Source organism: Manduca sexta, chromosome 24, assembly GCF_014839805.1.
Source record: "Manduca sexta isolate Smith_Timp_Sample1 chromosome 24, JHU_Msex_v1.0, whole genome shotgun sequence".
NCBI classification, from domain to species: domain Eukaryota; kingdom Metazoa; phylum Arthropoda; class Insecta; order Lepidoptera; family Sphingidae; genus Manduca; species Manduca sexta.
In genome coordinates this window covers 409,327-435,065 of record NC_051138.1, presented here as the reverse complement: position 1 = coordinate 435,065, position 25,739 = coordinate 409,327, and the positions used below count along the sequence as shown (strand labels likewise).

Here is a 25,739-nt window from a genome sequence, read left to right as displayed (position 1 = left end):
ACATTAAGTACACGACACGCAACTAAAGTTATTTTTCTCTTTATTGATTAACAATGCACAGCGTAAAACTATTATTTTATAAGCATGCAATTTTTACACGAGCTTTTTTGTTTAAAATGGATGCACTAAAGAAATAAATACAATTAACTGAACTTAGCAAGGTATAATGGCATGTGCACACGATAAATTCGTAAAAATTGAATAATCAAACTAGCGTCTCTCTTGTAATACACGTCTGCCCATAAACAAAAAGCGGCCTAAAAACATTTATTCACAACATACTTATTGTGGCACCACAGCATTCGTGATTCTGAGAAAATCCTGCACGTGCTGGCAGTAGTTTGCATCGAATTTCCTATATTTTTCATATAAAAAGGAGTAAGCAAGCAAGTATAGGATGGTAAGGCATGTGGCTGCACACATCGCAACATCGTTATTCCATTATGGTGCACGGCCCATCCTCGGAAATTCCATTGTAGGCACTAGGCAGCCATACGCCGCAACCGACTAGCGCCTAATCATTATAAGTTCATATTAGACAATTTATTATTTTCCCTAAGAACAGATATTATATTTGTGTTAAAGGGAATTTTGTATTAGTGTAGTTATTTTAACATTATTCCGCGAAGCTTATTATTTAACTCGTTGTTGAAAAGGGAACTCAAACAACAGCCAAATTTTCCTAATCTACGTTTTGTTTCACATTGGCGATGTGTCGCTTACCTCGGTGTTATGGCTGTGAATGGGCGGCAAAAATGACGTTATATTATGTGACCCACAGAGCACAGGTTCGTGTGCGGCTAATGAAATAAGAAAAATACCAATAAAAGTAATATTAACATAACAAATGATGATTTATTGTTATTGGAATGATATGTACATATGGGCGCAAATTTATATTTAGTGATTATATTATTATGAAAAAGTCTAGAATATTTAAGAATGATATTTAAATAAGTATTTACAACCGCAATTCTGTTATTTATTAAGTTTCAGAATAAATTAGAAACTGTATTGACTATTTGAGTGTTTGGAAAATAATGGATATTTATTTAAATCATTATTTAATGGTTTATGTAATCTAAACGTCTAAAGTAAATTCAATTAGAATTGTTAATATTATCCTGATTTCTATATCATTGTTTAATCTATAAGTAAAAATATTCACACCTTGTTAATAGCGCCATCTGTTAGCAAATAATGTAAAATAATAGTTTGCTTACTTAAAAAGTTATTTATGTAAAGTAATATTATATCTAATTATGTAAAATTCATTATAATATTAATTTTGAATATTCAGCTATAACCTACGATTTATTGTACAGTAATTTTAATTATTTTTCTAAAAAGGAAGTTGCAGTTAAATTCACTATGACTCAATTGGATTATATAAAGCCTGGTCATTTTAAATTCACTTCACTTGTGTTCCAAGATCAAGAGAGAATAAACCAACCAATATTAAGAGTGTGTTTTCATTATAATGGACTCCGAACACGAGGATACTGGCTTATCTCCGACATACACATTAGTTATAATGATTCATAAGAATATGATATGTACAATGATCCGCATGGACTCTACAAAAAACCTATGAGCACATATTATGGTGATAATTGCTTACTTCATAGCTGTTCCATTTCACTCGACATTGCACTTAATTTAAAATTGCGGGACAAACCACAAAAACCGCTCCAAATTTCAAAATATTTACATTCCACGTGGACAAGTTCGAAACTTTATCCACAAAGGGTTTAACAGAGACACAACAATGCACCCACATTTTGTAGTTATATCTAACCATCGATATATATATTCTGACTCTATTACGAGTCTAGCTTATCACCATAATATTGTGCACAAATGAAGTAATTGTTTATGCAACTGGATGACGAAACGTATTTTGTTTGATAACAAAGCGTGATGGTATATGTCTGCTCGAAGTTACGGCTCCACCGTGTGCGAATGTAAACAAAAGCCCATATGTTATTCGAGCTGTCAAAAATTGATTAACAAAGATACAATTTAATTCATGTCCATTAAAGTCGCTCTTAAGCGACTGCAAGCATCCGTTTATCAGTTGTCAGACAATTGAAGTAGATGTTACCTTTTATAACATTAGTAATATAATAATACATTCTCTAATAACATTGGCTTTTATTTCATTTAATTTATACAACATTGCTTGCACGCTGCTTGGCGGAATAGACAAAATTATTTTATATTTAAATGTCTTTATGACTGTGCTGCTAATCATTTAAATATACCTGTAGGAATTGCCTTGGAATGTACAACCGGGCCCTTACGAATTAATGAATATATGCAAACAAATAGGTAATCCTAAGATTATGTAGAGCGGACATTGGGAAGATTGTCATACAAATATATTACGCTCATGCAATGGTTAGTCTATCTGCCGTGAAATAACAAAACACCAATATAAAATACTTCATATTTTTAATGTACATACTTATTAGCATATTTTCTGTAAATATGTTTTGTTTTTTGTATTGATATCTAAGAACCGCCTTCCGGTTTACCTATATACCTTTATACCTTTCTATTTTCTGTAAAGCATATTTACAGAAAATAGAAAGGTATCTAAGAATGCTGTGACATCTTGTCACTCGAGCATTTCAAATAAGACAACGACTTATTACCAATTGTTAATAACTTTCGTGCACAAATTTGATCCTGATGTAACTGTCCAGTCTATAACCAACTATCCAGTTCAATGTCTTTGAAGACAAACAATTTATTATAATGGCTTTGATGATGGCAATTTATTATGATGACAAAATAAGGAAACTAAAATCACTATATAAATAATCAGATTATAAAGTTCTAAAGGGGAATACCAGTCATAACATTAATTTTACGATAGGATGCGTAGGTACCTATTATATACATATTATGCGTTTTCCTTTTCGTTTTAACACAATGCTATCCTCGTGGCTCAAAACCAAATCGTTGGTAAACATTGTAAATACCGATTTTATTTAATTTAAAATTCGATACACACATGTGGGCATTCCTCAATTGATGAGAGCAGCGCGGCGGTGTTGTCTCGCTCTCTACAGAGTATAGCGTATTATCGTCATCTACCTATCGCCATTCCATAGGCTAAAACCAGTAGGGCGGTGGCTTAAGTGAGTTATAGATGTGTCAACTCGAGTTAACTCGGGTTGGGTTTAGATTGAGTCAACTCGAGTTGAATTCTCTTTAACTCGAGTTTAAATACTTACTTTATTTATGTTACGAAGATTTAATCTTAAATACATAAAACATAAATACATGATGAATAAATAAATTCCTTTTTTATTGGTGAGTCATTACATTTATAAAAATAACCCAAAACAAATCATTACTCAGTTTCATTTTACCCAGTTCACTTGAGTTACTTAACTCGACTTGAACTCGAGTTACGTGAACTTCAACTCGAGTTAGCTCGAGTTCTGTTTATCTCGAGTTGGCACATCACTAAAGTGAGTTTTATATTCGTCTGGATATTGAGCGCTATATGTACATATTATTATAGTGAAGAACGTGGAATACTGACGATTTCCAATTAGTCGGGCTTCAATGTAGGCCAGTCTATATTCATAAAATCCAGAGAAATTTAACATTACTGTTTGATACCACCTCTAGCGACAAAGCCTAGTTTGTATTACGCCAACATTTTAGTCGCATTAAATATTAGTCACTATAAAATTCTTGGTGTCCACGACACGTTCCGTTACTAATACTCTCTACTCCACTGAACTACGTAGTCTAGCGTAGTCTGCACTAGGCTGTATGCGGGCTACGTACCGAAACCTAAATTAAATAACTTTTAGCTTAACTGAGATGATTTATCTGTAATTTTCTCAACCGTAATTAGGCTATACGGATTGTTCGTTTTAAATCACAAGACAAACCTGTTCAATTTGCAGCAAAACTTTATGTTTTCAACTTACATGAGTCAAAATAAAATCAAATACATGCATTTTTTATGGCTGTCCCATTAAATATGTTACAATATTTTATTACACACTGCATAACAGTAATTCGTGTTGTCGAAAATTTTAAAAATTAATCTCACGAAGATATAGGAACAATATTAGTACCTAATTATGCGTACATGAAAAACATTTGGTTTATTTTTCCTGCCTGCGTATATTTACAAAATAAAATTTACTGCAATGTTAACCAGTAAATAATTGACAATGTAATTAAGTGGAGGAATATTCGCGTAATCATTAGCGCGCAGCTATGTATAGTGCCATTACATGCCTATTTGACGATGTCGTACTAAATTGTTGAATATAATCGAAGAGGGGCAAATATAAAAACCAGTTTCCAAAGTCAAAAGTAATCAAATTAAACTATATGCATTAACTGTAATAATACGTCTTATGAATATTTACTTAAACATTGATCAAAAGGACCTGTCATCAATGATTAACAGAATATCTCTCAGCGCCATACAGGAATACGCAAAGGGCAGGGTGATATAACAGAAATAATTTTAGAACAGTGTAAATATTTGTTCACATTTACTTTCCTTAAATATGGTACATTAGTTAGGTATTTTGTAGTCAAATGATCATTTGGAAATCCCGCCAAACAAATTGCAAGTACTGTTATGTAAGCAGACAGGATGTGGTTTATAATTGGACATATCAGGATGACGAGTATAGTGCATATATAATACAAACAAGCCGGCATAATTATGTTGACTTAGTGGTGCCATCTCTCGCTAATTGAGGCAATCCTTAAACTATGTCACACGAAGTTTCTGATTGTTTGACTGCTCCCAAGTTCTTGTGTGAAACTTGTTCTGACGTCACACGTTTTGCAATATGTTTCCATAGAACTGAATATATGAAAAGAGTAGTTCGTCGTAAATAGGGCGCTACTTTGTTAAATATAATCAACCTCACATCCCAGCGGGCGGAATTTGGCTCAAATACAGCCAATGAGCGACCGTGGTATAGTGGACGGGAATTCGCCTACAAAACAAATTAAACCTTATATAGCCAAAGAATTATGAATCAAATCATAGCTTGTCCACTATACGCCGACAACGCATTCTCTCATATTTTGGCCAAACAGTGCGCAGAGGCGATGAAAATTTAGAAAAACAGATTATGGTGGGGAACACCGAAGGCAGAAGATTGCGTGGTCGTATACCAATGAGATGGACCGAGCAAGTAAAAGACTCATCGTCCTCTAAATTCTACACAACTGTAAGAGACGCGCTGAACAGAAACCGGTGAAGGCAGACCATCCGCTCCAGATGCAACCCTGATGCTGACCACGATCCTCAGATATCAGGGACCGACCAGAGAGAGAGAGAGCCAAAGAATAATAAGATATAAGAATATCTAATAATTTGGATCCCGTTATCTTGTTACATATCACACTTCGTCGACCCTCGTCATCTCTCTTAACGTGTGACGTAATTTATGGATGGCCCCATTACATTATCTGACCTATACTGCACTAACTATAAGGTAATTCTCTCGTATAAAAAATAATTAAGAACTGGGCTTCTTTATACCTCTTAATGGATCTGACGACGCCCATCATCAAACGATCGACTGATCCATCAGGTCTTCAGTTGTGTACACATATAAGAACGGGTATGCACTGCAGTATTTGGCAACAATAGTAGTGTAAAGTAAATTGTTCGTGAATTATCTGTTTGTTCAAGAATTGTTTAAATTATAGCTCTCAATCAAAGATACAAAACATTAATGACATAAAGCATACACATAATTTTATATCGTAAATGGCTTGCGAATAAGAATATTTTTAGGTAGACTTGTGAGGCTGAATGGAATGCAAAAATCACATGATATGTCACAGGTACATAAAAACACTTAAAAATAATTTATACAATAAATTGGTGATGTTTAATAACATATTCCTGCACTTCTGCTAGTCACCGGCGGTATGACGCGGAGAGAGTAAAGTTTAAAACAACCATCAATCATCTCGCCATATACCTACAGATTAAACAGTGACAAGGTGATATCTTTAGAGCGGGTACTAGGAATGACGATTCGTAACTATACTCGGTAAACTCCTCCTTGCCGTGCATACGGAACGGTAACTAGCAGCTGTTACAAATACTAAACAATATTAGATTTTCCACATACACGAGTACGGATACGCCTTTTACGCACCAAAAGTATTCGACCAGGGATTCGTCATTACTTTAGGTCGTGTGTGTTCGACGACGTTGGCAAGGTCCAAAGGAGACGGGCGAAACTCCATAGAACCTTGGGCTTAGTGTTGCAGAGATGATTTATGCATTATTTTATAGGAATAATAGAACCATTTCTAAATTAGAAAAAAAAATCTGTCTCTACAACGGGAGTAAAGAAATAATCGCTATAGAATACAGCGTAAAAAAACGCTTTTCATCATCTTTTTATTTTCCCATTGTAATACAATCTAATATTTTTTATTAGCAGATATAAAAATAGAAGAAGAATATTGATATATGTTTCATAAGTGTACTGTCAAGCCCAATTTCCCGTCTCCTTTCGTTTGAAACGAATTGAACGTTTCATCTTCACATATTTAACAGGTAAAGTGTGCGTGCGTGTACGTATATCACACGTGTAATTATAAAAAAAGTAGGTAACAAAAATACTTGTCAATACTTGTTTAGTTACCCAGATTAAAGGTAAAACAAAATGTATGAAAAATGGACCTTAAGCTATAACCTTAATGGCTTCGAAATAGCGAAATAAAGAAATGTGATTGACACTTTGATACCAACAACAACCATATATATAACAATTGAATTTCAACCTTACAATCATAAACATAGGACTGATAATTCATAGTAAGACGTATCTGCTCACCAGTAAATTGATCGAAATTATTAATTATAATTATCTCTTTATTTTTTTCGTTATTTTTTTTTTGTTCTAATATTATAATATTTGGCGACTTCACGGTATACCTTCATTCAGAAAAAAATATAAAACGAAAACGTTTTATTATCATTTTTCAACAAGCCCAAATCAAAGTCGGCTTTATATTTCCCAGCCTACCCCCACTTACTCCCCACGGTGCTACTTCATAAGGCACATTCTACAATAACATTAATAATATTTAACAATAAATTATATACAGTATTCATAACAATGGTCTCGAACGCGGTGCGTTCAACTATATAACGTGATGCCGTGTGACGGCTTTAAAGGCATTGTGACGACAATACTCCGCGTAGCTTTAGGTTTGAACAGTATTGCAAAAGTAAAAAAAAGGTTGATGAAATCTAGGCACTGGATCTCCTTCACTTGCAACGATGCGAACATTAATAAATTTCCTTTGAGAATTGTCCTCGTGGTGGTGGTCATAACCTTACTGCTTTATAATAAAGAAAGTTTTTACAACATCTAGCCCTTGCACTTTAAAATGTTGTTAATACAAACTCTAGACATTTGAGATGTTTGTTAGCAGTAAACGCAGGAACAACTTAACATTGACATTTGAGTGAAATTTGGCACACAGATTTAAATTGATTTTTTTTTATTAAATTTTCAAATCAATTATAATTATGAACACATAACTCCACAGCAACTACGACTTATTAACACTTCTGCAACACTAACAAACCTATAGCTACACCAACTAGTTTAGCGACAAATCTGAACCAAAATCGCAGCGACTGTCTCACAGTAAATCGCGAAAAATATAACAGCGCCATCTCTCGACAATACAACGTTCTACGAGCTCCGCAAGAGCTGTCCAAGGCCCAACAAATGGTGTGGAATCCAGGTTTATCTAACAGCTAGAAATAACGAACGATGCAGCGATCATAAAACTGATCTAAATCTCTGTATAGTAGGTGGGTCTGTTGATTCGCAGCAAATCGAACACGTTGGGGAACACGTACGTGGTGTTATAACCGATCATACCATATGTAAAGTATTTATAACTCAACTCCACTATGATTTTGTGCTTATTATTAAGACTGTTTTCGGAGTTTCGCAGTGCGTTCTTGTCTTTACCGAGTAAGGCACAGACGAAGGCGTACGACACTGATTTGCCTATAGCTCTTGTGGCTAGGACACCGCAGAAACCCAGTATGGTCCGCAGGATGGTGCAGCCCAGCATCTCGACCGAGGGCCAGATGATGTGGTAGGGTGGGCCCTGGGGACTGGCCACCATGTTGCCGAGCTGATAGTTGGTCCATGAACCAGTCAGAACGCCGGTACACACGCTCACTATCATCGTCGTATCGCCTCTGGAAGGAATCACAGGACGATAAGTTTTGATTTGTTCTGCCTAAAGAATAAGTCTTTGTGGTGGGTAATGTTATCCTATTGAGATTACAAACGCAGAAAATGCGTCTCTGATATGTTAAAATTTTTAGTATAACTATAGTGTCATTTATAGACTAGGTGTTGAAGTGCAGAGAATAACTTTAATTATTTTTTTTAAATTAACTATATTGCAGATCCAACAACTTTAAATTTTCTCACATAAAAACAATTTGTGCGTGACTGGCATTTACTCTAAAACGGCTACCATTATCAATTTTTGTAATGTTTTTACTGGCAACCAAACAAATATTTAAAAGTATCACAATCAGTTTTATTTTTATACGTAGACTACAATATAATCACTAAATGTAGATTTAAAGCCCACCTGGTGGGTGTCCACTTGTCGGCGTTGGGATAATAGACAATGACGAGTATGGAGACGGTGACGACAAGCAACGGCGCAAACTGCCACGTCAGCAAGAACCCGTCCAGCGCGTCCACCAGCGGGATCAGCACCAGCAGCAATGAGGACGACAGCAGCAGACCTGCTGCTATGTCCTGGAATGGTACCCCACTTAATAAATATGGATATAATACCGACCCTGTATCATATACTGTCCCAGTGCTGAGCATGGGCCTACTCTCCCATTGAAAGGATTTCAAAGGTTAATATATTTATTGTTGCTGGGCACAAATCTGTACTGTATTAGTCTACATCGGATTACAATATTGTAATTATGAGGGTAGGATGTTTCAATCAATAAACCAGTTAGCAACCCACCGCTATGTTTAGCTCACGTGTACTACATTGGACGACGACAATCGGATTTTTTAATTTCTAACTTACCAGTTACCACCCTTGTGAATTATAGAAGTAAAAAATGCCTATAGGAAAAATTTTAACATCCTACCTTCATAATTACAATATTGTAAACCGATATAGACTATTACAGTATAAAATCATGTCTTTTGGAGTGGTGATAGCGTATTTATATATGTATTTATATATTTTCATGGTTTTCGTTGACTATTTCAAGGTCGGTAAGCGGCAGTGGCGAAGGGTTCATATAACCCAGTGCCTGCCGGCTTCCCTTTATGTAGAATCTAATAATCATTGGAACAATTTGCAGACCACATTTATGCACATCTATATGTTATGTCTGGTTCTCTTTCGCAAAATTGAACCCTTCGCCATTAATAAATAGATTTATATTTTGTGTTAAAACAAGCTTTAGAAACTCATACAAAGATCGTATTTGTTCCCGATATTGCAATATGTCATCCTATTAACTTATAATACTAAATTTGAAATGGAACAATCCTTAAAATGATTGAGTGAATGAGACATGTATCGCATGTTTTATTTATTTAGTGACTAAGTGTTGCTCGCGGCTTCGTGCGCGTAAAAAATCTTTTACTGCTACTAAATCACTAAAAAAATGGACTAGGTCAAGGCCATATATTTAAAAAGTCACATATAAAATGTACATTATTTCCCATGGGAGCAAATTACCGGGATATAATATCCTATGACTATGTGTTAATACAAAACATGATCTACTCGTCTGCGAAATTTCATCCAAATCCGTTCAGTTTTTTCCGTGTTTACCTTATATAGACATACCAAGTTCTATACATTTTCACATCTATATAAATAAAAATAAATCATCGAAATGTTTGTACGCGAATAACTTCCAAAAGACTGCACCGAATTGGATAAATCTTTCTTTTATGTGTTCGTTATTGACAGGGCAAGGTTTAAATGGATGAAAAAATTAAGGAAGTTGAGAGGAACATTAGAAATTTAAGAAAACAAACGATAGTATTATTTTTACAGTTCAGTTGTTTGACATAACCGGCAGTTTGAAATAACAGTCAGCGATTGATACAATGTTCTGCAAATTCATAGAAAGACAAGACAACGACTGTCGGGTCAGCTAGTTTATAATAAAAGTATGAAGTAAGATTAACTACAAGTTCCACTGGAGACTACAATGGATGACAAATCAAAATAAAGAATGTACAGCAATTAGTTTTTTTACAATGGCATATAATTTATGTAAGTAATGTTGCTACATAGTTATTAATTATGCACTGAGAAACACAATTTACATAAATTATAGTTAATATCTATGTAAAACATTTTTTATGAAACTCAACGATGTTGGATCACGCGACAAAGTATTTATTTAAGAATAAAGTACATTCCTTTCATTTGTAGCATTTCAAATCCTGTAGTTACAGCAATTCTAAAATAGCCTCAACGCTAAAATGGATCAAGTGTGCGAAGAACATAGACGTTTGTTGTTTATTCTATAATTTGCAGATGGTTGTGTTCCCAACAATCACATTCTTAAGTTCCGTCATTTAAGTTGGTTATGAAATTTGTTCCTGAATTTAAGTACTTAAACTACTAGTCGTCCAGTGGTCAAAATGGACAATCAAGTTTAATGTATTTACAAAACATCACATAAATGGTATTTTCCTGTACACCTCCATTATGAATTTTAATTGCTTATGCCAAATCTCACACTAATCCGCGGGGGCGGTGTGCTTAAAAAGGATGAGTAAAAGTAATTTCTTCACATATTAATATATTCCAATTAATATAATCAAAGAATATGATTCATCATATTATATTATTTTTATATGTCCAGAATTTTATATGTTGGTTTATACCCAGTACATACACAAATTCATAGAGAAAATGCGCAACTGTAGCCTACGTGATAGCAACAGATTACATCAAAACCATATTGTTTATGTCTAAACGTGCGATCTACGAGGAAACTAGACACTCTTACATTTCTGGGAACTGTTTTATCAACATGCAGCTTTCAGAGTACCACACTTCATGACGCCAGTCGGTACAGGGGCCTTACCACCATCTCTTATAACAGTCTTATTATAACCTTACTTAGAAATTTCGTACCATGACGAGCTTAAAACAAGCTTAAAACTATGATGTTTTATCGAGCAGTTTTGTGTGACGTCATCGTAAATCATTCATTCAATAGCGTACCATGAAGTGTTTTAGACAGAAGTAATATTGTTCTTATGTCAAATTTGGCAGTGTTATAAAAGTTGGTTTTCCAAGACTTTTTTAACATTATTTTGCGATTTTCTTTCATATATTCTTCAAAAATATGTAAAAATAGTTGCGTAACTGTTTTAAATACTCATGATGTGTGTTATAACGGTATATCATCCAAAAAGGGCGCATAATTATTATGAATGTGGTGTGATTTTAGATGGCCAATGAATACGAAATCTTCGAATTTATAGAGCAAGACAATGCTGCTAGTAATTAATACTCCAATAATAACTCTAGCTGTCGCCCCGAAACTCTCCGAACTCTGCCGCTGCAAAAAATGCAAACCACTTGAATGAAAAAACCTCTTGAAATTCCAACGTCGAAATCTCATGAATGTATGATTTCTTTGTTTTATATAGGTCCTATTAGGATTTTTATATAATTTCTAGGCATAATACGCTAGTATCTCGTCATATTTATTGTATTTTTTAATAATATGTTACCTATTGTATATTTTAAACCAAATTTATCATGGCAATTATTATTAAAAATGTATTCGAAGTATCGCTGTGCAATAATTTCTTCATTGTTTTAGCATATAAAATATTAAAGCATATTATACTCACTCGCTGCTTGACATTATATCGACACTATCAAGTTAAAACTATGAACAAATGTATTAAATAATATCTTATTACACCACTGCCACAATAAACATTTAAAGTGCGACCGCGAACTTGAGTCTAATAACATTAGAAAAACCGTTCCGTTCCGGCCGCATACATACCCGAAGAAACTTCCGATTTCCAAAATGTTTGCTTAAAACCACAGGGATATTTTTTTATAATTATACAGCTTTTTTTTTTTATTCACAATGCACTTATAAAACTAACATAAAAATATATTATTCTGACTTTAAAATTTATTTAAACAGTTCAGTATATGCGTGACTTGGAACGTACATAAAATGTTTAGCCATCTTAAATCAGGGAATAAACAATCATTCGTTCTTTTCCATCCCTACGCAGGAGTAAAACAATATTGTTTTTATGAGGTCATAGTACGAATCTGAGTAATATTACTTTAAGCTTGAAACAAAACGTTCCTGCAATATGATGGTTTTGTAAAAGATGGTGGTAAGGCCCCAGTACCGAGAAATAGACAAACATAATAGTTACAATTTAGATAACTAACTAAATGCAACAAATCGTAATAAATATAGGTAATTTCTCATTAGAAATGTTTTGAAGGCAAATTAATTATTCTTTTTAATATAATACATTTTCCTCCTTTATTATTGTAAGTACATTATACTTTGACTGATATTCTTAAAATTTTAATTAATAATATAAATTTAAAAATGTGGTTAAAGAATTATAATAATTATTGTAATCTTATGTACGTACTATTAGAAACTGGAGCAAGTAAATACTGTAATACAGGTGTATTGTAATCTAGCATGGCATCACGACTCATTGACATTTTTGGTCGATTAATCAGACATTATGGTTGCATATCTGTTTTCTAATAATTTGTTTGTTCATTGTTTCTTTATTTGAGTCAAATGACTCAAATAGTATTAGTTATTGCTTATTTGTTTTTTTCTAATCTTAAGTACTTCGTGATAAGTGTTTGATTACGCCTGTTTTATTACTCCAAGGGCGTAAATTAAAACGGCTCAAAATACTATTTAGTTATAAATATAAGTTTTATGAATGGACAATGATATATTACAGTAAATATGAATCTTAGTTTAATAATTATTTATGTCGTGGTAATTTTAGGTGCAAGATATAAGTATATTTCTTTTATAATGATCCAACTTCACCTTGAACAACATCAATGTCGTCCTGCATCACGGAGTTTTAATAATGAGTGATGTTGACATCACTATTCACACAGTTTAAAAAAATAATCTGCCTTTAAATGATTACTATCACAATTATTTGTGCAACCTTCACATTTGCAAATACTGTGGATATTTGCATTATAAGCATTGGTCACACACAGGCCATAGACGTGCTGAAATCCGGCGGTAATGTACGATGCGATTCGAAAATATTATTACCATACATTTGAATACTTAATAATAAAAAAACGTCGTAAGTACAAGAGTTGACTAGCATATACACTGTCCATTTGGTAAAACGTCATTTAGTTCGTAGTCTATATTTAATTGTTTTGCCTTTTTATTACTAACTCCATTGCGTAATAGTTATATAAGCAGGCTCGTCCTTACTTGACAACAGAACATTGAAGTCAATTACGTTTTAAGACAGGCATAATGTTAGTGCGTATTAGCTATGTTTATGATAATTGTACTCTAAATTTCATAGATAGTAAACATAATCCACGGTTATTAAAACTTATGCCACATTGGTTTTTGCGCGCGCAAATAAACGCATTATCCGTGCGAATTTATGCGCTAAGTACGTAACAACTTACACAAACGTAATGAAATAAAACTCAACTCACCAAAACAGAATGCATGCCCAGATACACCCTGCTGACGCATATGAGCGAGCACCAGGAGACCGCCACAAGGACTCCCCAGTGCGCCGGGTAGATGTACCTGTCCATCGTGTAGAGCAGCACCGAGAACGGCATGCACATACCCACCATTGCGTGGGTGGACGGCATGCCGTACTCAATCGCCCACTTCTGCTGCAACTTCTTTACTGGGTACCCTGGACGTGGCCAGCGGATTATGTCTTTGAAGCCCTGACCTGAAAGAATTATGGAGATGGTGTCTTTTAATGTGAAACACATCCTAGCACGCGTACAGCAGGCAATGTGTTGGCTGTAAAGTAATAAGTTGTGGTTCCGATTATATATTATAATATCTGTTAGTCAAATGTTTAAATGATCTGTAATATAATATGATCATGTGATACATAATATTTATTATTTTGAAAATAGTTAATATTTATTATATTATTATTAAGAAATAGTCCCACTTAGTTTATATACATTTGTATTTTAGTGCCTAGATCAGGGCTAACTGTATATATTTTTAAATCAATCGCATTTTAATTGAATGTCGTCTAAAATGCACTGTATAATAAACTGTAGGTATATTGGTGAGCTATAAATAACAACCATAAATTAATAGAATGCGTGCAATGAATATAAATGGCGTCATTATGCCGTCCCTTGTCGATCTAACGAGATTTTAAGAATATTTTTATTGTTCAATGTGATATTATACAAGTATTAAGATTTTGGTAGACAGTATTATTAACTTAGTACTTAAATAAGCAAAGCAGTTGTAAGCAAATTTATATCTTGTATGGTTTTATATGTATAATATCTAAAAAAATGTTGGACTTTTACATTGATTTTAACTTTACATTCAGAGTAAAGCTTTCAAACAGGCCAATGCTTGCTTAATACTTTAAAATATAGCGACTGAATTTTTCTATCTTAAAAAAAAAATATCTGTCTCAGCTCGGTGTCATGATTCATGACCTGACAGTGTGATGCCCCATGCCTTGGAAAGCATGTAAAGCCATGGGTCCTACCCCTGATCTCTTTTTAGTTTTGTTGGATCACCATCTCATAAGACTGAGTGCACCTGTATATTGGGCACACACTTATGCACTAAAGTATCTCCAGTATACCTGGTTGATCTCCATTGAGACTATCCACTGTGGCCAAATTCATCCAGGAGAGTTCTTTCTTATTTAATATTTAATCAAAATTAATATTATTTTATTGTGCGCTTGTAAGGTACAAAACAATGGGCTATTTTTTATTACATATATTAAATTATTCCTGTTTCAGGCAGACCTGAATAATAATGCGCATACATAATAATTATTGCAATTTTTCCATGGTATAAAGATGCTTTGGAAATCTTAAAGGTACCTAGACCTATCTTCTCCTCTACGGCAGATGATGAGGACAGAATAAAATTGCTATTTGTTGGATGGTAAGCCTTTGGTACGAGAGAGTGCTTTTAAGCATATCAATTACCAACTTGATATACTTCAATGGTCTACAGCTGTTTTCAAGCTCTTTTTTCATTCTGAAAGATATTGTTACTATCCAGTATCTGATGGAGGGATAATATTATCAGGAATGGCAACTCAAACTCAAAATACTGTTCTTGATAAATGTGTGGGTTTATATATGTTGGTCACATATGAGTGTTTGTTAATAAACTCACCTATGTACATGACGACCGTCCACACGAGGACCACGCGCCGGCCGACGGCGCCATCGATGTTCCAGAACCAGAACGGGATGAACGTCGCGTAGAATATCTCATCGCCGAGCTCCGTGCCCAGCACGAACAAGTAGTACCAGAACAGATTGTTTATCGACAAAACAACCTCGTCCTTCCCGCCACTCTCCGCTGACGTATCCGTATCGTACGACGACTGAGAACTGCTCGATATGTTGCTCGGGATCCTCTTGTGTTGCTTCAAATCGCACTCTTCATTCACGCCCTCGAGCCTCTCGGAATGTAGTACCTCAGATGAATCATTTTCTTGTCTACTAGTTTTGTATGTGACGCCGAAGAAGTTTTGCACTTTTATAACTAACAACGGGTCCTTTAAATATTCTATAATATTATCCCACATTTTTAAAGTTGTATAATTATTATTCGAGATAATAATTGTACTTTAATCATGAATCATAGTCACATTAACTACAGTCGCACGATTCCACCGTTTATCAATGGCAAACTGTCATTTATTTGACATTACGATTGTCATATTCATATGACGTTTGCGTTTAGTACTCACACAGAAGTATTAATAAGCATTTAAATCTACAATAATAATTACTATAATACTTTGCAATATAAAAGTGATGTGTGATTGTGATGCAATATAAAAGGCTTGCCGGCGAGCCCGACAGCCACATGACATTACGCGTGTCAGGGAAAAACAACCTTATTATGTAGTATATAAGGTTATATTCCCGCGACACACGTAAATGTCAATGTCACATTGAGAGGACCCAAGAGTTAAAGAATCACTATAATAATAACTGAAAGGTAATCAGATAGAATTATATTTAGCCACATTATAATAAATAATTATCCTTGAATTATTTTCGTAAGACATTAAAATTATAAACGTTCCTTTTAAAATTATATATTGTTGTAAGATTATTAGAAAAGCTCAAGGTTTTAATTTAACTTTTTTTCTATTTTCCGATATATTTGTATTTTATACTATCATTACATAGAATGTATGTTTTCAACTATTTTTGCTTCCAATTCTGAATTGTCATTTGTCATTGTAAAAGTAAAGATAAACTTCATACTCTTTCAATTTGTTGTCAAAAAGTTGTATGAATGAGCGACGGTAGATAAACTTATAAAATAAAATATTTCAGTTATTCCTCAAGAATATAAATACCTAAATCTAATTAAATCTATTATCTTAAAACGTATCGAAGTAATTAAACAGTATCGTGTACACGTTTCGGGCCAACTCATATGTAAGTAAATGCACTATTCAGCACTTATGTTTATTTTGATTTCTTAAATCAGGTATATAGTCGACATGATAATGGTTTTAACATTGAAGTTCATTCCTGAAAAACAGTTTGGTAGTTATTGTTTATTGTAGTGTATTCGTATTGCAACAACAAAAATAGAGAATACAGAAAATTGCAATTTTATTAGCATAATAGTTGTCCTTAAAAAAAATCTCATTGAAAACTATTTTCAATCCGTTCTTATAGTCAGTTACACATATTATTGGTATTGTTTTTTAATATTTTTATTACAGTTATTATCTTGTTTAAATAATCTTTTTTTTTATTTGGTAGGTAAATCCTAAACACTAAGTATATAAACTTCATCATCCAAACCTTTTTATACACAATAATACTTATAAATAATTTGAAACAACTGGATCCTAATGTTATTAAATAGTAGAGTTAACATTTTTATTAGATGCTTAATAATAATTATTGTAAGAAGTAAACTGAAGGTGTTATGAGCAAACATATCGACAATGCCCAAGAATAAAATCTCATCCACAAAATGTCTAGTTTCAGTATGAAGGATTTAAGTTAAGTGCAAATATAAATATCAATGACTTATTTCAAAATAGAAATTAAATAAATTTTTGATAACAATCAATAGTTTTGAAATAAGTAATTGATATTTATATTTTCACTTAACTTTAAACCTTCATACTGAAACTAGATATTTTGCAGATGAGATTTTGTTCTTGGGGACCATCAAAATTACTATACAACACTTTATGCAGGGGCAATGAGTTTGCCTCTGCTTGTCCTTTTGGGTATAAACATATGAACTTAAGTCAGCTCAATAGGTAACACACACTGTAATAGTTGGTTATGTGATAATAAAGTTGTTTGTTTGAATTAGAATCTTGCTACCTGGGATTCATGACTAAGTTGACCCATCAATCAGAATAGGCATCATATAGTGTGCTGATTCAAACCCTCTTAACCATGAGTTAAATCACAATTGCCCTATGGTGGATCATTTTAAAAATATTAAAAATGTACTGAAGACTTAATACTTTCAGCAAATTTTCAAAATCAATAAATATAATCCTATTTACAAATGAAAAGAACAAATAGATTGTCTCTATAGACTTAGTTGCCTCTAGATACCAGGTGCTTGGTTAAGAAAAGGTCAATGACCCAGTTGTGATAAGAAAACTCCAACTATATTTAAGCAATAAACAATTTGCCAAGACTGTTAAACAATATACATGAAACCAGAAAGTTGCGCATCCTTCTGGCTGCCGTGCGCCGCCACAACGCGTTATCCGGCTCAAGTGGCGGCCAAAGGCTAGCAGAGATATGAACTCTACTTTTCCATTGAATTGTTATTGTTAACCAATTAAAGTACATGAAAATCTCGCGTTGATAACATTGTTACACATTTACGATAGTTTATCGCAACACTTCTCACTATCCAGTAAATAATGTTGCGACTAGCGAGTAGCGACTGGCGACTATTGATAAGGTAGTCGGGTGGCGCGCGCCAGTACGGTCCGACGCACACGTACTCCAAGTGCGCGTGCGCATGCCCGGTGTTGCGCACGAGTTTTTGACAGTGAAAGCGAGTGATCGTTGTGGATTGATAGACAGACTTTTTTTATAGTATTTGGAATTTTACATTGCTGTATTTAGTGTATTTTATAACATCGACTCTGGGTTGGGTGACCTGATCCATGCTGCTAAGGTAATTGACTGTTATTGGAGTTAGAATTGATCCCACTTTCATGGCATGTTAAATGCCAAATGTACTTTAACTTTGTTTTAGTTCTGTATCTGCAGCTTAGACATTGCATTGCACAAACACTTTCATTCTAAAAAAATAATGCATTAACTATGTATGACATAGAACAAACAAGGCATTTGCGGGACGATCGCTTTCAATAGACTATGATTATTCCCCTTCCCGATGATGATTTACAATTTTCTAAAGGCCCTCCATTATTATCGTTTAAGTACTTACTTTGTAGTTTATATAAAGACAATGTTGTCGGCCTCGCCTGTGCGCCTGAGCAGGCTACTGCAGTTTAGAAACCTAACTGAAAACATATATTGCCTCGCATGCATTACTTCTAACTAAGATAGTATGTTTCTAATACTGCAAATGCTTTGAAAAGTTTATATATGTATATCTCGTACTTCCACTGTATTTCGAGGGTGGCGTTTTTACGGTGTGACAGGGAAGAATCGCTATATCGAGTACAGCTAAATCGTCCCAGTCTCTTGTAAATACAAGCGCGAGCTTATGAATGAATGTATTGTTTACATTACTGTAGTCCAAAGTAAAAGAAACACATCCGGTGCAACGACAATAACCAGCTTGTTTACATAAACGTTTGCCAATAATATGTATGGTATCGAAAGGATTAAAATTACCATTGCCCATGCGCATTCTTTATCCAATATTAATAATTAAATCACAAACAAAACACACAAAAATAATGCCGTGTTTTAGTTCCAAATACGCTCACCGGAGTGCTGTTCAATTTCTATACAAAAATTTGTTTTTAAGGCGATACCTCAAGGTCCATTTTCATACATTTTGTTTCACTTATCTGTAACTAAACAGATTGGTAGTAAAGAATTTAATAGTTCTTTCTCGCAGTTGAAAGAAAACCGTAAAAATAATTACTAATCATGGATATTTCGGCCTTTAAAATTTAATATGACGAAATTTTAAAGGCCGAAATATCCATGATTATTAATTATTTTTACGTTTTTCTTTCAACTGCGAGAACTAATCACTAACTAGACGTGAATTTAAATTCTTTACTTGCCAATACTTGTTTAGTTACCCAGATTAAAGGTGAAACAAAATGTATGAAAATGGACCTTGAGGTATCGCCTTAACGAAAACATATCCTGACGTATATGTAACTCATACCTTCGCTTTAGGAGTACTGGTTGGCGATTTGATTATTATTTACTCCACGACTGCTATCGATATTCGATACAGCACATCATAATTATTTGAAGCCTGACCTTCATCGGCCACGCGCTGGGTCCACTCGCACTCACAATGGCAGATTTGAACGTATTGAGCTGCACACTGCACAGTAACAATATTTCAATGGTAACATTTTAAAACCTACATAATACACATTATTAATGCGTTTAATTAAAAAACTTATTTTTGTGGGGACGATATCTGATGAGTATGTCGTTATATCTTGTACCTGGATGAATAGTAACTGTAAACATGATGATAATGTACATGTATTGTAGGCACTGAGGGCTCTCGACGAATTACGCACTACGATATTCGTATAGTCTGTATAGTGTACACATAACAAATTCCTAAGCGACCGTCAAGATTTGTGACATTTCTTATTAGTCCACATGTTTGGAGTCTACTGTTTTTCTAGGATAAAAACGCATACACGCAACGGTAACGCATTTTCTTTTTTAAATATCGCAATTATAATGTCATGATACGTTTCAGTTTAATCAAAATTAAATTTACAAATTCAAACAACTACATGCGCGCACACGCAAACACACTTGCGCTCGCTTTTTACCGCCCAATTGTTGGTAGAGACAAAACTGGTGCAGTCACTTTCAGCCATACGAATGGTCATACGTATACTATATTCCGTATTATGATGTGATAGGGTCAATGGCGGCCTTAGTGGGCGCGAGGCCCCAGGCGATATCAACGCGTTGCCCCGGACGGCGCAAAATAATTCCCCGGTTTTAACAGTTTGCTTGGTAAGATCGTAAAAAAAGTCCTCCAAAGCATCGCGCGCGAGGCCCCTGTAGGCGCGAGGCCCTGGGCGGTTGCCCGGTTCGCCTCCCCCTAAAGCCGCCTCTGGATAGGGGTCGAGCCCATCGTCATATCAGTGACAAATTCCAGAGTTCGGGCTGATACTGAATAGAAAATCCCAATATTTTTCCCCATACAGCATTCGAACCCCAGTCCTCAGCGCTATAATCGTACGGCGTACCGCGCACGCAATATATCTATGCCAACAAGGCAGTCAATACTTATAACGTTATTGTAGTAATTAATTTTCTATATTTTACTATTCGGTCAATACAAGGTTTATGGCGGCTGTATATTTAAATGTACTTGTAACACGCTAGTGCTACAAGTACATTATTAAATAGTACATAATACACATGTAATATTTTTAACGACTAAGAATCATTGCTGAGTACAGACTTAGCGAAAACTTCGCTTGTTTATACCTACCTACTAAAGTAAATGTATTGTTAAATAAGTTTAAGCTACAATCAGGATTCAAGAGTAAGATTTTGCGTAGATCATTTTTCTGTGACATCTCTTACTTGTAAACGCGTCCCACAATATGTTTGATTTACACACAATGCGGGGCAGGCAAAAATCTTTTGTTGAATGATGTGTTTGGCCTCAAGGATACTTGCTAACATCGCTGGGATAGATTGACCAGGGCCAGTAAACGAGATTGCTTTTCCACAATCGTTAAAGCTAGTAGAAAACAAAAAAAAAATATGGGTATGAGGTATCTTAGCTATAAACTTATCGATACTATAGTTTTGTTTTCTATTAGCATCGATGACTATAGACAGCCTACTGTCTGTCTTTTGTTCAATCTGTGCCGTAGAACGAATTATCGCATTCAATGTTACACTTTAAGCGAAATCGGTACAGTGTGCGGTTCTGTATATCTATTAATACACATTTGGACCAATGTATGTCAAAAAGATCAATTTATATTTGATTGAGCAGCTCGTTCCGAGCGTCGGGTGTACCGCAAGATATCTATCACCTCGAGTAAGCCAGTCCCGCCAAGCTGGTTTAATTTGGCATCCTGGGGAGTAATCCTTGCCGATGAAACCAAACCCAATGCCAAGATGTTTTATGTAGCGTTTTTGTAAGTGGATATCTTGGAGATAATATTTTTTTTAAGACCGGCTTATTCAAGCAAACCGGGCTTTAGCGTAGCATGTGTTTTTTTTTCTGCAAAATTGTAAATACATTATATCCATATAGATTAAGTCTAATCGGAACTCGTACGAATATTATGCCTGTGTGTAAGTAATAACGATTACAAATTTCTGTATAAGGATCTTGATCCTTTCATAGCAAAACATTTCAGTTTCCTAACAAATACTTTTAAAATTTATTATTTTTGCTGATGGCTGAACGTTTGTTGCAGGTCGACGCACGGTGACCATGGCGGCGGAAGAAGAAACGGACACGTTGAAACTATACTGGGATCATTTCTTCAAAGCGGAGACCGGCACTTATGAGGTCACTATACACTAGTAACTAGTTGAAAGTTGACTGCCTCGGTGGCGTAGTTGTAATGTGTACGCGGTACAAGTACGACTACCGCGCGGGGGTCATGGGTTCGAATCCCGAGTCGAGTCAAAAATAATTGTGACTCAGTTTTTCCATGTTAAAAATTACTCAGTCGCAGCTCTAAGACAGGTATTTAGCGATTAGTCTCGTGCCTCGGAGAGCACATAAAGCCGTTGGTCCTGTGCCTGATCTCTCTCTGGTCATGTCGGATTAAGTATCACCGTACGGAAGTAAGAGTGAAGGAACAGAGAGTACCTACGTATTGCGCACATACTCTCTTGTTATTTAAGCAACTCTCAAAAATATATAGAATTCCCGAACAAATAGGTAAGTATCAGAGATTTATATAGTCCTGTTCAATGCTATACTGGTGGTATGCCTCGCACATGTGAGGGTCCGCCTGGGTAGGTACCACGTCAATGTCTATTTCTGCCGACAAGCAGCATAATAGACTTGACATCTTATGTCCCAGGATGACGAACGCGGTGGAATACCAAACAATACTTTGTAATTCAAGGTGTTGGACAGTGTTTCTACTGTTTATGGGTGGTCGTATCGCTTACCATCAGGCGAACGGAAGCTCGTCTCGTCATTCATAGCAATAAAAAAATGCTAACAAATAAACTCACATTTTACTTATAGCAGGATCCATTGGATTGTAGAGGAGTCCAGTAGAGAAACAAAATCGAATATACCTAGGGCTTATAAAAACTTTTGTGCGCAGAAAACCACATGGCTGGATCTGTTTCTGGCCGAGTTCCTCATCCGTCTTGACGATGGCGCTAACCCTAAGGAGCTGATTAAATTCTGGTAAGGATTTATATAAGGTGGGTGGACCATTGAAGGCCACCATAACGAATTAAAAGAGAAGATGTGAAAAGCATTGGGCTCGTTTATTTCAAATGGTCTAAAAACCCTAATAAGACGGGTGTGGCAAGCGCTTTAGATATAATTATGTAGATATATGGTAAATAACTATTTCATTCATTCATATCTGGAAGTGAAAAATGTGATACATAGAAACTAATATTGCTGACCTTGTTGGTGTAATGTATTAAAATTAAAACATTGTTTATATCTAATCTATAATGCTCCTCGTGCAGACGTATAATCCACCGGCCGGACTATTTCTATTTTGGCATATTATTAGTGATTTTTTCCCACATATTGTAATGTATGTAAACTAATGATAATATGAGCTTGCCAAACGGCATAGTCTGCATACGACTTTCGCACATTTGGCGAGTCTGCGATTACGTACTAAAAGCGTCGAAGCGGTACCTGCGCGCCTTAAAGCCTAGTTCGGGCTACGACAGTATTTTAGTCGAGTAGCTAGTCATTTGTCGAGTTAATTTGTACAGACCCCTTTAGATAGACCAAAATACTAGCGCGGTTCAATCAATGTAACGCGCTTGTGCGCGCGTACTCGCTACAGAGATTACCTACTCTCAATATGAAAATATGGTTATTATTTGGTACTTAATGGTATTATTGGTTTAGGTAATTTATAAACAATATAATTTTTAGGTTACCGGTGAGTAATGTATTATATTTTATAATTATGAGATTATATTTCAATCATTCATTTTTGTTTTCTGTATCCACAGACGTTTACCAAATAGTCTGTATGTCATATATTTCAACAATTCACTTATAATGGACACTTTACCTGGTAGTAATAGTGAAGTCCCAAGTGTAATGTTGATGAGAGATAGACAGCATGTTATACCTATGATAGATCGATCTTCCTGCCTACCTGCCTGCCTCGGAGTCTGTCCTATGAATAAACATTACGTGTCAACTTTGTTGTTATCTTAACCGTTAGAAATTGTTGACAAACAAATATAGTATCGCTATTAATTAAGTAATATTATAATTTACGATGTGATGTAGTTTGGATGCTTATCTCGCTCGCCGGTCGCCAATAAGATACGACGTCTGTGGAAGAAGCGAGGGTCACTCACACTACGGGCCCGAGTGCTCCAGATTTAGACTTTATTATTATTTTGTGAATATGATAGGAATGTATTATTGTTTTTAAATAAAGTGTAGTAATATTTTTTTACATATTGAGATTTTAATAAGGAGTTAGCAATGAAAGCCGCCATATGTCTTACCACCATGGTGACGGCGCGGCTTTGGTCGCGCGAAAAATTACTTCACAATCTTGCACACGTAGTGACATCGTAAATTGACACTAATGAAATAACAGATGACTTCAGACCGTCTCGTGGTCATAAAGGGTGCAAAGACTTCCACATTTCTAAAAAAAAACTAAAAACAAAACGCGAAAATAGTTTTAAAACATATCATCAGTCTACATGTACCCTGGTGAGTTAAATGGTTTGTAGTTGACGTGTGATGTGTGGTCAGTCCAGTGAGCGGCGTGGTGACGCTGGTGGGGTGCGAGCTGCTGTGCGGCATCCACCGCGTCACCTCCTCCATCACGGCGCACTGCTCCGCGCCGCTGCCGCCACTCGACGCCGCATACTCTGCACGCAACAACCACGATCAGGAGACAGGTTCGATTGTATAAACTTCTTTACATTTTGGTGCTTAACTAAATAATAAGCCGCGATTAATGTATTTGCAAGAATTCATTTGAAGTTAAGTGGAATTTTTGATAGCTAGTTCTACACTGAACTGAATTGTACTACGACTGTACTAAGAATGACCCATTCAAATGGTTAGGCGCCTTATTTATATTTGTAACTATCACTCTCGCTAACAATTTGACATCTTGACTGGTTTTTGCGGGATTATTATTTCAAATTGTCCGACGCTCCGGCAATAAAATCGTATTTCATAATAGGCTTAATACGGGACATAATAATCTGGTGATCTTCTGCATCAAATGCCTATGATTCAAGTGACAAGAGTATGACTCTACCGTCCTCCATACTAGAATCAAAACCGGATGAGGTGAAACTCCAGCCGACGAGCCTGTTCACGCGCAACAACGCGCAGTCGTCGCAGGAGATCCTGCGGAAGTACCTGCTGGGCGGCGTCGCGTGGCGCTGCCTCGTGCTGCTCAGGGCGCTCGGAGTCGAGGTAAGGACGAAACATTATTTTTTTTAATACTCTATTTTTTAAATATATGAAATTCTTGTCCTAGAGATGGCGGTATAGATCGCTACAATGATTCGGGTTCTTCTATAGTGGGAAAGGCTTTTTACGTGGATAAAGCAGCGCGCAAAACCTAGTTGTCTACTAAGTTAAGATCCTCTATAAAATTGATTTATTAAATTGCGATGCCACGAGAGAAATGGTGTTATGTTGGAATAATAACTAACGCATTCTTCTCACGATTTGTTACTTAGTACAATAATCATAAGATCTATATTTCCTTACACGGTAAATACAAATTTCATTTCAGTATCTATTCATAATACACTACAGTACGTACCTATAGGGCGGTACGCGCAGATCGCTTATTTGGTTATCTGCCGCAGGTCGGCACCCCGCGCCGCCGACGGAAACGATCGATATCTATAAACAAATATGTGCGTATGCGCAGCTTAGTGCATTCGACGCGAACATCGCGCCGCACCCTGACAATACGCACGTACTCATGTTCTAAACTTATTTGGCCATTTGGGAATCCCTAGTTACATAATATTATAAAACAAAGTCTAGCGCCGCGTCTGTACGAACCCGATGA

General features: G+C 35.3%; 2 protein-coding genes and 1 long non-coding RNA gene across 3 annotated transcripts in view; 2 read left to right on the top strand and 1 right to left on the bottom strand.

The window, feature by feature from the left end:
* Window positions 1-2,915: 2,915 nt before the first annotated feature.
* LOC115440474 (sphingosine-1-phosphate phosphatase 1) lies at window positions 2,916-16,099 on the bottom strand. The gene is made up of 4 exons (XM_030164796.2): window positions 15,467-16,099; window positions 13,774-14,024; window positions 8,650-8,822; window positions 2,916-8,245 (listed from the first exon to the last, which is right to left on the bottom strand). The coding sequence occupies exons 1-4, from the start codon at window positions 15,882-15,884 to the stop codon at window positions 7,828-7,830; spliced, it is 1,260 nt and encodes a 419-aa protein (XP_030020656.1). The 5' UTR covers window positions 15,885-16,099; the 3' UTR covers window positions 2,916-7,827.
* Window positions 11,330-11,627, top strand: LOC119190385. The gene is made up of 2 exons (XR_005112894.1): window positions 11,330-11,421; window positions 11,516-11,627. It is a non-coding gene; the product is annotated as an uncharacterized LOC119190385 (long non-coding RNA).
* Window positions 16,100-16,538: 439 nt separating the features above from the next.
* LOC115440471 overlaps window positions 16,539-25,739 on the top strand; it is a 60,050-nt gene continuing 50,849 nt past the window's right edge. The window contains exons 1-5 of the mRNA XM_037442375.1: window positions 16,539-16,752; window positions 21,933-22,027; window positions 22,803-22,888; window positions 24,452-24,600; window positions 24,984-25,129. Coding sequence (XP_037298272.1) covers window positions 21,950-22,027; window positions 22,803-22,888; window positions 24,452-24,600; window positions 24,984-25,129 — 459 coding nt within the window. The 5' untranslated portion in view covers window positions 16,539-16,752; window positions 21,933-21,949. The remainder of the gene's footprint in view (window positions 16,753-21,932; window positions 22,028-22,802; window positions 22,889-24,451; window positions 24,601-24,983; window positions 25,130-25,739) is intronic.

Coding starts and splice junctions, on each gene's coding strand:
- LOC115440474 (XM_030164796.2), bottom strand. CDS start 15,884: ATGTGGGATAATATTATAGAATATTTAAAGGACCCGTTGTTAGTTATA. Junction 14,025..15,466: donor GACGGTCGTCATGTACATAG/GTGAGTTTATTA, acceptor TAATTCTTTCAG/GTCAGGGCTTCAAAGACATA. Junction 8,246..8,649: donor GACAAGTGGACACCCACCAG/GTGGGCTTTAAA, acceptor GATTCCTTCCAG/AGGCGATACGACGATGATAG.